Raw genomic sequence first — 12500 nt, forward strand, 5'->3', positions numbered from 1 at the left:
TCATCTGCCTGTATTCATCTGTTCCTAAGAAAACTCCTCTCTTCCCCATTTAACTCCCCCTGGAAGCACAGGAGGGGTCCTTCCTTGCCAATCTCCTAATAGATATCCTTCACTCTTCTCCAATTTACTTTAGCTGATGAGGCCTTTTCGTAAACATTTAAAGCATTTGTTAGATTCATTACATCTGTTTCACTTCTTATAAAAACAGTGATGTCATCGGCATAGGCCGAAAGAATGATTGGCCTGTTTTCACAACCTTTCACTATAAAACCTTGCAATTTCTCCCTAAGTTCATATAGTAAAGGTTCAATTGCTAGAGAGTACAGCTGTCCGGACAAAGGACAGCCTTGTCTTATACCTCTATGAATTAAAACTGGACAGCTTAACCCACCTCCAACGTTTAACAATGCAGACGCTCCAGTATATAAAAGTTTGATCCAAGAGATAAAATTCTCACCAAAACCAAAAGCTTTAAGAGTTTTAAATAAATACAGATGATCAACTTTATCAAAAGCTTTCTCCTGATCAATTGAAAGAAAACCCACATCCTCATTACCAGCATTTGCTAAATTCATTACACCACGAACAAGAAAAAGATTGTCCATTATTGTTCTCTTTGGCACACAATATGTTTGAAAGTCATTAATAACATAAAAAATGTTTTAATCTATTTGCAAGACATTTTGCTAAAATGTTGTAATCCGTGCAGAGTAAAGCCCCTGGTCTCCAGTTCTTTAACAGTCCAAGGTCACCTTTTTTTGGCAATAAAGATAGAACCGCTCTTCTACAACTAGTCGGCAGTTCATTTTTCCTATAAGAAACTCTGAAAACATCAAGTATATCATCTTTTAAAAGAGTCCAGAATTGCTTATAAAATTCAGAAGGAAGTCCATCAATGCCAGGGGACGGGCCATTAGAAAGTTTGTTTACCGCCTCTGATATTTCGTCCAATTGAATATCGTCATCAAGCCAATGTCTCTGATCATCGGTGAGCTTTGGCAGATCTCAGTAGGTCGTCCATGCAGTGAATGTCACAGTCTCTCGCTTTGAATAAATCAGTGTAAAAGTCCTTTGCATGGTTTCTCATTTCTTTTGGATTAGTTGTTAAAGTCCCATCTGGAAGTTTCAAATGTAACATGAGTTTTCTTTCTCCTTCTTTTCGCTCCAAGTTGAAGAAGTATGAGCTCGGAGCATCTATTTCTCTTATTGAGGAAAAGCGGGCTCTTATCAAAGCACCTTTTGCTCTTTCATTGAACAGGGATGCCAAAACAGTCCTTTTTTCTCTCAGTTGACCCCCTTCTTCTGAGTTTCCTTCAATAATTCCTTCTTCGATTTCAGTTATTTCTCTCTCAAGTATTTTAATAGTGTTCTTTACAAGTCTATTTGAGTGAGCTGTGTAGTTCTAGCAAAAAATTCTTATTTGTGCTTTTCCAACCTCCCACCATTGCACTAAATCTTCATCTTCACTGTTTTGCTCTTGCCACTTAGACCAAAATACCCCAGACTTATCACAAAAATTAGAGTCATGTAATAATTTCTAATTAAAATGCCAATAGTAACTAGAAGGCTGTGACTTTTTTAAACTCATTTCAATCATGCACAAATGATGATCAGTAAAACCATTTGGAAAAATATTGGCTTTTGAAACTCTATTAGAATAATTTTTACTTAAATCTATCCAACCTCGCAGCACTAATATGATCATGAGAGGCTTTAACCCACGTATACTGTTTTACTGTTGGGTGTTTCTCCCTCCAAACATCAGATAAGTCATATTTCGTTATTATACTGCTTAATGAATTAGCAGACTGGGGATACGGTTCTTCACCATTTCAGTCTAGTGTAAAATCTAAGGAACAGTTCCAGTCACCCCCAAGAACCATACATGCATTATCAAAAAAATTTAATTCACTAGATCATTTTTTAAAAATCCTACCCTTTCTGCTCCATTCTTAGGTGAGTAATTTATATTTATAAAGAGAAATGGAAATCCCATTAACTCCACCTGTACAATCAATATTCTGCCCTTATCTATCTCATAGGAAGATATATTAGTCATATTAAGCTTCTTTGAAGATAGAATCGCAACACCTCCACTTAGATTTGAGCCATGACTTAGAAAGATCTTACCCTCCCACCACGTTTTCCATTCTACTTCATTACCCAAATCGCTATAGGTTTCTTGCAAAAAAATTATATCTATATTTTGAATAAATTCATACAAAGCAGCTCTTTTACTATAATTCCTTCCTCCATTAACATTTATTGTCTCTATTTTTATGCTCTCCATGAAAAGAGAAAAAAGAGAAAGACAAACAATCAGAAGAGAACAGACAGAAAAAGAAAAAAGTGCCCTTTGTGACTTAACCATTATATATTTTGCTTTTTAACCCATTCTTTCCCTTTCCGTAATTTTGTCACAATTTTTTTTCAGCCTAAATCTTTTCCTACGACTCAGTTCTTCGAATCCTACAGTATTCTGTATTTTAATGACTGACCTCACAAATCTTTCAACATCAGGAAAAAACATCTTGACATCAAAAGTCTTTCCAAACGTTTCATCCAAGAAATCATTGATTTCCTTCACTGTGTATAATTGATCATCCCCACTCTGAGAAATGATGTCAGACATTTCTGAAAGACTGTCATCATCAGCCGTCTCCTCCGTTTCATCATCCCGATCATCAACCTCACCTGCACCTGTCTGATCATTCCTGTGTCCACTTTCATCTTCACATTGAGAAACATTCACCTCACTTTCCTCAGCTCTCTCACCACCAGTACCACTATTTTTTGCAGTTGTTTCCTCACAGCTTACATCCTGATTATTCTGTGTTTCGCTCGTTTCTAATTCATCTCCCTTCTTTTCAGTTTCATCTAAGCTCCTTGCTACACTATCCTTCTCACCATCATTCTCTTCTGACCCACTCGGTCCTGCTTTTTCATTATCCGTCTCATTATTTTCAGTGTTCGTTTTATGAGGGCACGCATTTTTTTATGTCCTATTTCATGGCATTCGTAACATTTTAAACTCCCGGAACTTGCATAAAGCATGAAAGACTTGCCTTCATACAAAACTCGAAAGGAGATGTCGAAAGGAGCGATTTTCCCATATCTCAACAATTCCTTTACTATGTCGTGATTTGGTATGAAAATGCCGCTCTCAACCAACCGACTTGTTAAGTTCGGTTCCTTCAGAAAGACCACAACGGCCTTATTCATCCGCGAGGCTGAAACAACGTTATCATACCCCACCTGTTCGCCTATCGCCACGAGCACTTCTTCCACTGAGACGCCGGCCTCAGGTACACATCTAACTCCATGGCGGAGTGAGAGAGAGGAGTCACACCCTGTCGAGTGAGTCTCCATCTCAAACACCCGCCGAAACAATGAACAACAAAAACTCACCTAATCCTAACTTTGAAAAAAGAAGAAAAGATCGTAAGAAACTCACACACCACAAACTTCACAGTCGCTCTCACAGCCACGCTCCGCTCGCTCCACAAACGCACACGCATGCGCACGAGACATGAGGCGGACCAAAGTCCTTTCAGGCAAGTCGTGCCACTCGGCTGCTGTATAGAAACAGCAGTGAAATATGATAGAAATCACTGAAAGATTTTGATAACTTTAACCCAAAATAAGGTTTAAAACGACTTTTTCCCCACAGGTTATACCTTTACTACGCATGCGCAAGGGTTCCTCAGCCGTGTGCGTACGTCAGTGGAACCAGACGATAGGCTTAAATGTTTCCCGGCTTGACTGTTAAAAGCAGATGATTGGCTTTCCAGCGGGAGGGGCGGGACATGTGCACACAACCGCCATCTTTGCCGTTACGGGTTTTCCTTATATAGTTGTATTCAGGATTGAGGAAGTGGCATGTCTCTTAAAAACTGTCTCTGGGCGGACTCACCTCCTGCCTGCGGGTGTCGCTGTTGGACAGTGTTTTCTCTACTTCCTGTTGGCCTCCTGTTGCTAGTCGTAGCTCCGTGTAGCTGTTTTTATTTTATTTTTTCTCTAGAATCTTTATCTTACTATCACTCTCTGTTTTTTAAAAGTGGTAAAATATAACTTAATTCACACCATATTTCTGATATTATCGATCAATCTTATCAGATTAACTTTGATCGTTCACTTTTATTTTATATCCGTGAGTGCAGTACACCTGCAAAGCGTTAGCACTCGTTAGCTTGTCATTAGCGTTTTCATTCGAACCTATCGCTGTTTTCTTTTCTCTTCTCCCTCGCTCCAGTCTTTCACAAGTTCATCAAACAACCGCAGTAAGAATATTTCATCAAGCACGGTGAGTAATGGCTTCTCCTATCATTGTTTCTTGCACCTCTTGCCACATGTACAGTTTATCTATCTCTGTCGCTGATGAGGGATTCACATGTGATAAATGCAGGGAAATAGTTAGGCTAACAGAGAAGATTTCAGAATTAGAGACACTCATCCAAACTTTAATTGAGGACAGTAAAAATGTTAGGGCTCTAGATACGGCTTTGGATGCGTCTAGCTCAGGGATTCCTGTACATTGTTCGGTTCCGGAAACAGAGCCCCTGCAGCAGGGCAACTGGGTGACGGTGAGGCAGCGTAGTCGTGGGTCAAAACACCGCTCTTCTGTTCCGATCAAAACATTAAACAGGTTCTCCCCACTCAGTGATGCACCCACTGAGAAACCTGATGAAAGTGCTCTAGTTATTGGTGATTCTATTGTACGGAACGTGAATATAGAGACACCAGCCACCATAGTCAAATGTTTACCGGGAGCCAGAGCGCCTGACATCTTGGCAAATTTAAAAGTGCTGGCTAATGCTAAACGTAAATACAGTAAGATTGTTATTCATGCCGGCGCTAATGATGTTCGACTTCGCCAGTCGGAGATCACTAAAAATAACATTAAAGAGGTGTGTGAACTTGCAAGCACGATGTCAGACACTGTAATATGCTCTGGTCCCCTCCCTGCTTACCGTGGTGACGAGATGCATAGCAGATTGTCATCACTCAATGGCTGGATGTCTAAGTGGTGCCCACAGAATAACATAGGTTTCATAGACAATTGGACGAGCTTTTGGGGCAGACCTGACCTGTTTAAAAGAGATGGTCTTCATCCCTCCTGGGGTGGTGCCACTGTTCTCTCTAGAAATATGGCAAATAGTCTTAGTGTTTATACTTGACTAACTGGGGCCCAGGTCAGGAAGCAGACAGACTGGCTAAACCGACCGTCTGCTAGCTGCCTCCCGTCACAGAGGTCAGTTAATTCTCAGCACATAGAGACTCTTTCACCTAGATATCACACTATAGAGACAGTGTCTGTTCCCCGAACTAGAAAATCCAAAAAACGTCCAAACCAAGTTAAGATTAACAATTTAATTGAGGTTCAACAAATAAAAAACAGAAGAAATATGGATAAACAAATGATAAAGCTTGGCTTATTGAATATCAGATCCCTTTCTACGAAAACACTTTTTGTAAATAATATGATCACTGATCATAATATAGATGTACTCTGTTTGACAGAAACCTGGCTAAAACCTGATGATTACATTATTTTAAATGAGTCCACCCCCCAAGATTACTGTTATAAACATGAGCCGCGTCTAAAAGGCAAAGGGGGAGGTGTTGCTTCAATTTATAACAACGTTTTCAGGATTTCTCAGAGGGCAGGCTACAAGTATAACTCGTTTGAAGTAATGGTGCTTCATATAACATTATCCAGAGAAACAAATGTTAATGATAAATCCCCTGTTATGTTTGTACTGGCTACTGTATACAGGCCACCAGGGCACCATACAGACTTTATTAAAGAGTTTGGTGATTTTACATCCGAGTTAGTTCTGGCTGCAGATAAAGTTTTAATAGTTGGTGATTTTAATATCCATGTTGATAATGAAAACGATGCATTGGGATCAGCATTTATAGACATTCTGAACTCTATTGGGGTTAGACAACACGTTTCAGGACCTACTCATTGTCGAAATCATACTCTAGATTTAGTACTGTCACATGGAATTGATGTTGATGGTGTTGAAATTATTCAGCCAAGTGATGATATCTCAGATCATTATTTAGTTCTTTGCAAAATTCATATAGCTAAAATTGTAAATTCTACTTCTTGTTACAAGTATGGAAGAACCATCACTTCTAACACAAAAGACTGCTTTTTAAGTTATCTTCCTGATGTATCCAAATTCCTTAGCATATCCAAAACCTCAGAACAACTTGATGATGTAACAGAAACTATGGACTCTCTCTTTTCTAGCACTTTAAATAAAGTTGCTCCTCTACGCTTAAGGAAGGTTAAGGAAAACAGTTTGACACCATGGTATAATGAGCATACTCGCACCCTAAAGAGAGCAGCCCGAAAAATGCAGCGCAGCTGGAGGAAAACAAAACTAGAGGTATTTCGTATTGCTTGGCAGGAAAGTAACATATCCTACAGAAAAGCATTAAAAACTGCTAGATCCGATTACTTTTCTTCTCTTTTAGAAGAAAACAAACATAACCCCAGGTATTTATTCAATACAGTGGCTAAATTAATGAAAAATAAAGCCTCAACAAGTGTTGACATTTCCCAACATCACAGCAGTTATGACTTTATGAACTACTTTACTTCTAAAATCGATACTATTAGAGATAAAATTGCAACCATTCAGCCGTCAGCTACAGTATCACATCAGACAGTGCACTATAGACCCCCTGAGGAACAGTTCCACTCATTCTCTACTATAGGAGAGGAAGAATTGTATAAACTTGTTAAATCATCTAAACCAACAACATGTATGTTAGACCCTATACCATCTAAGCTCCTGAAAGAGGTGCTTCCAGAAGTCATAGATCCTCTTCTGACTATTATTAATTCCTCATTGTCATTAGGATATGTCCCCAAAACCTTCAAACTGGCTGTTATTTAGCCTCTCATCCAGGGGCACAACTAACCAGTGTTAGAGGGGTATGCAGCAAAACATATTGGCGCCCCCCACCCCATCTTCTAAATTAATAATTGCGCATCATCATCATGTATGGGCTTTTAAATAATAAATGTTTATTTTAAAGTATATCAGACAGCCACTGTTACACTGTTATCACACAGAGCCATTGTTAACTGAGAAGATGCGCAAATGAACGCTGAAAATGAACGTGGATTTGCACAGATTCTCAGTTAACAACGGCTCTGTGTAATAACAGCTGCTCTATGTGAAATCACGCTTAAGAACCGGCTTTACTGACGAGATGCGCATTAACAATCGGCCGATCGTGATCGGAGCAGCCCTACTTATTACTTATAAAGCCCTGAATGGTTTAGCACCTCAGTATTTGAATGAGCTCCTTTTACATTATAATCCTCTACATCCGCTACGTTCTCAAAACTCAGGCAATTTGATAATACCTAGAATATCAAAATCAACTGCGGGCGGCAGATCCTTTTCCTATTTGGCGCCTAAACTCTGGAATAACCTACCTAACATTGTTCGGGAGGCAGACACACTCTTGCAGTTTAAATCTAGATTAAAGACCCATCTCTTTAACCTGGCATACACATAACATACTAATATGCTTTTATTATCCAAATCCGTTAAAGGATTTTTAGGCTGCATTAATTAGGTAAAGCGGAACCGGAAACACTTCACATAACACCCTATGTACTTGCTACATCATTAGAAGAATGGCATCTACGCTAATATTTGTCTGTTTCTCTCTTGTTCCGAGGTCACCGTAGCCAGCAGATCCAGTCTGTGTCCAGATCAGAGGGTCACTGCAGTCACCCGGATCCAGTACGTATCCAGACCAGATGCTGGATCAGCACCTAGAAAGGACCTCTACATCCCTGAAAGACAGCGGAGACCAGGACAACTAGAGCCCCAGATACAGATCCCCTGTAAAGACCTTGTCTCAGAGGAGCACCAGGACAAGACCACAGGAAACAGATGATTCTTCTGCACAATCTGACTTTGCTGCAGTCTGGAATTGAACTACTGGTTTCGTCTGGTCAGAGGAGAACTGGACCCCCAACTGAGCCTGGTTTCTCCCAAGGTTTTTTTCTCCATTCTGTCACCGATGGAGTTTCGGTTCCTTGCCGCTGTCGCCTCTGGCTTGCTTAGTTGGGGACACTTCATCTACAGCGATATCATTGACTTGATTGCACAGATATTATTTAAGCTGAATGATTTTTTTTAATAAACTGTCGTTTTGCACAATTGACACACTGTTTTCCTAATGAATGTTGTTCAGTTGCTTTGACGTAATGTATTTTGTTTAAAGCGCTATATAAATAAAGGTGACTTGACTTGACGAGAGAGAGAAACAGAGAGAGAGAAGCCCTTTTGAACTGAATTGAATAAGAATAAAGAATGTGTTTGTCCTTCATCGTAAAGAGCTTTACTCCCCTTGCAATAAAAAGAACAGACTATATAACTCAGAAAAATTTAACTAAAGGAATAGTTCAACCAAAGATACTAATTCTGTCATTTACTCATCCTCATGTCGTTCCAAACTTGTATGAGTTCCTTTCTTCTGCTGAACACAAGAAGACTTTCTGAAGAATGTGGGTAACCAAACAGTGGAAAGTAGCCATTGACTGTCTACAAGCATTCTTCAAATATCTTCTTTTGTGTTCAACAGAAGACAGAAACTCATACCAGTCTGGAAGGACACGAGGGAGAGTTTGGGTGAGTTTACACCTCACAGTCATTCTGATTGGCTCTGATCTCAATGACACAGACAGGAGGATTTTCATACGATGTTACTCTGAGAAATCTGATCTGATGATTCGTTACTCACGGTAAACAGACACCAGGTTATAGAGCGCCCAGGTGGCCCAGTGCTGACTGACCGGAGCACAGCTCTGAGGGAGGAGACGCAGGATGGGCTCGAACGACCTGCAGATGGACGACAGAGAGAGGAATTCATCAAGATGATTTCATTAATGAAATCAATGATGATGTTATCCTTGTGTGTCCATTAAAAAATTACACAGAGGTCCTTAGAGGATAAAACAGTCATAAAAATATTATACATTGATATTTTTCCACTTTCACTTACAAAGATTTTTTAACCAACATCAGTTCTGATCATACCTACCAAAATGTCATGAATTTTCAGGATTTTAACCCTATAAGTGCCAGTTTGTTAAATAATGCCCCTGTAGTTTTATTCATGAAAAAAATGAATAAAAATATTTTGCATGTACTAGATACTACACAGAAGTTTGTTATTATAATAGTCTAGGATAAGTCAATGATTAGAAACAATATTAATTTGGATGCATTATTTTGTCAGATTTTACCAATCACACAAACAACACCCTGAAATATATAAACCAACAATTATAATTACATAATTTCAATTAAATTTTTAGCAGAAGCAGAAAAAAATTCAAGTATTTTCTCCATAGTACAAACATCAAACCAAACCAAAATATTAAACATTTTAAAAATAGTAAAAATATTGAAGCCTTCTCAACAGAATGGAAGCCTATGAACAAAGAAAGCATGATGTTATGTCAACATGGCACATTCAGCACACAACACTGGAAGTTATTGCCCCGAAGGTCCGGAGCGTCACTATTATTATTCTGAGAGTAAAAGAGATTTATGAAGAGAAAAACACTAATAATGTAATGCTCTTTGCATTAACACAACACCAAATGTCCCCCCCGTCGATGACGTGCCTGTAGTTGATGTTGCGCCGCGAGGTGACGTCCCAGCTCTGGATGGCTGCCCACATCTTGTCCATGACATGTGACCTGCTGGGCTCCTCCATGGTCCAGACGTCCGACCCGTCGAACATGATGTGTGCCAGGACTCCACAGGCATTATAGGACACCTCGATGCCGTCCGCTTTACTGTCCAGCAGCTCACTGCGAGCAGAGCCACGGTGTTAGACTCACACCTGAACACTGAGCCAATGACACGCAGAGAAACACTTCACACCTGAACACTGTGATGAACTGCTTGGTCAGCAGCTGCGGCCTCAGCGCCTTCACTTCAGCCACATTACCCAGCAGCCCCAGCATGTTACGGTGCAGCTCCTGCTTATCAGGAAACTCCTGCGAGAGAGCAGATATCAAACACATGAGGGAGGAGCAGAGATTCTGCTGACAATCAGTCATTATTCAGGCTGTGTACAGTATATACACTGGAACTGTGATGAACAGACCTTCAGACACTCCAGGAAGAGATTCATGCCATTACACTCCAGGAACATCTGACAGTTATCAGGCGTCTCGTCTGTGATGTTCCAGAGCGCACTCCACGAGAACTCCATCACCTGATCACACTGAACACACACACACCAGCGTTAACTCTGACTAAAACCAGAAAAACTCATTCCCATTAGCAGAATCACATACAATACAAAACATTCATTACATTAAAAAAAACAGATAAAATAAAATACATAAACTCAAATGTTTCCATGACTTGTAATAAAAACTAACAAATTAAAATAAATACAAAAAAACAAAACAAAAAATATTACTTTAAATGAAATTTCCTGAAATGTAATTTATACTTATTTCACAAAATGTACATTTAAGGCAAAATTTGTCATATTAATTTAATTTATGTCGAAGTGCAAATACAGACTACAGGACTGTTTCACTAATGAATCGGTGACGAGTCTGATACACTAATAAATCAGTGATGAGTCTGTTTCCGTAATGAATAGGTGATGAATTTGTTTTACTAATGAAACAGTGATGGGTCTGATTCACTGATGAATCAGTGATGGGCCTGTTTCGGTAATGAATCAATAATGAGTCTGAATCACTTATGAAACAGTGATGAGTCTGTTTCGGTAATGAAACAGTGATGAGTCTGTTTCGGTAATGAAACAGTGATAAGTCTGTTTCGGTAATGAAACAGTGATGAGTCTGTTTCGGTAATGAATCAATAATGAGTCTGATTCACTGATGAAACAGTGATGAGTCTGTTTCGGTAATGAATCAATAATGAGTCTGATTCACTGATGAAACAGTGATGAGTCCGTTTCGGTAATGAATCAATAATGAGTCTGATTCACTGATGAAACAGTGATGAGTCTGTTTCGGTAATGAATCAATAATGAGTCTGATTCACTGATGAAACAGTGATGAGTCTGTTTCGGTAATGAATCAATAATGAGTCTGATTCACTGAAGAAACAATGAACGGTCTGATTCACTGATGAAACAGTGATGAGTCTGTTTCGGTAATGAATCAATAATGAGTCTGATTCACTGATGAAACAGTGATGAGTCTGTTTCGGTAATGAATCAATAATGAGTCTGATTCACTGATGAAACAGTGAACGGTCTGATTCGCTGATGAAACAGTGATGATTCTGTTTCGGTAATGAATCAGTGATGAGTCTGATTCACAGATGAATCAGTGATGAGTCTGATTCACAGATGAATCAGTGATGAGTCTGATTCACAGATGAATCAGTGATGAGTCTGATTCACAGATGAATCAGTGATGAGTCTGATTCACAGATGAATCAGTGATGAGTCTGATTCACAGATGAATCAGTGAACGGTCTGATTCGCTGATGAAACAGTGATGAGTCTGTTTCGGTAATGAATCAATAATGAGTCTGAATCACTTATGAAACAGTGATTAGTCTGTTTCGGTAATGAAACAGTGATGAGTCTGTTTCGGTAATGAATCAATAATGAGTCTGAATCACTTATGAAACAGTGAACGGTCTGATTCGCTGATGAAACAGTGATGAGTCTGTTTCGGTAATGAATCAATAATGAGTCTGATTCACTGATGAAACAGTGAACGGTCTGATTCGCTGATGAAACAGTGATGAGTCTGTTTCGGTAATGAATCAGTGATGAGTCTGATTCACTGAAGAATCAGTGATGAGTCTGATTCACAGATGAATCTGTGATGAGTCTGATTCACAGATGAATCTGTGATGAGTCTGATTCACAGATGAATCAGTGATGAGTCTGATTCACAGATGAATCAGTGATGAGTCTGATTCACAGATGAATCAGTGATGAGTCTGATTCACAGATGAATCAGTGATGAGTCTGATTCACAGATGAATCAGTGATGAGTCTGATTCACAGATGAATCAGTGATGAGTCTGATTCACAGATGAATCAGTGATGAGTCTGATTCACAGATGAATCAGTGATGAGTCTGATTCACAGATGAATCAGTGATGAGTCTGATTCACAGATGAATCAGGGATGAGTCTGATTCACAGATGAATCAGGGATGAGTCTGATTCACAGATGAATCAGGGATGAGTCTGATTCACAGATGAATCAGGGATGAGTCTGATTCACAGATGAATCAGTGATGAGTCTGATTCACAGATGAATCTGTGATGAGTCTGATTCACAGATGAATCTGTGATGAGTCTGATTCACAGATGAATTTGTGATGAGTGTTTCAGGAATAAATTAAAGATGAGTCTGTTCCAGTAATGACTCACCATTCTGTCCTGCAGCTTCTTCTGGATCAGATTCAGCATCGTCTGTGACAAGAACCATTCAAACCATTA

The 12500-nt window shown here is 39.3% G+C and overlaps 1 protein-coding gene across 1 annotated transcript in view; it reads right to left on the reverse strand.

The window, feature by feature from the left end:
- Window positions 1–12500, reverse strand: part of LOC132139450 (protein zer-1 homolog) — a 60160-nt gene that overhangs the window by 25800 nt on the left and 21860 nt on the right. Inside the window, exons 11-15 of the mRNA XM_059547809.1 lie at window positions 12432–12473; window positions 10159–10278; window positions 9933–10048; window positions 9671–9859; window positions 8782–8879 (exon numbers count right to left, since the gene is read on the reverse strand). Coding sequence (XP_059403792.1) covers window positions 8782–8879; window positions 9671–9859; window positions 9933–10048; window positions 10159–10278; window positions 12432–12473 — 565 coding nt within the window. The remainder of the gene's footprint in view (window positions 1–8781; window positions 8880–9670; window positions 9860–9932; window positions 10049–10158; window positions 10279–12431; window positions 12474–12500) is intronic.

The sequence above is a fragment of the Carassius carassius genome, unplaced genomic scaffold, assembly GCF_963082965.1.
Source record: "Carassius carassius unplaced genomic scaffold, fCarCar2.1 SCAFFOLD_106, whole genome shotgun sequence".
Taxonomy (NCBI): domain Eukaryota; kingdom Metazoa; phylum Chordata; class Actinopteri; order Cypriniformes; family Cyprinidae; genus Carassius; species Carassius carassius.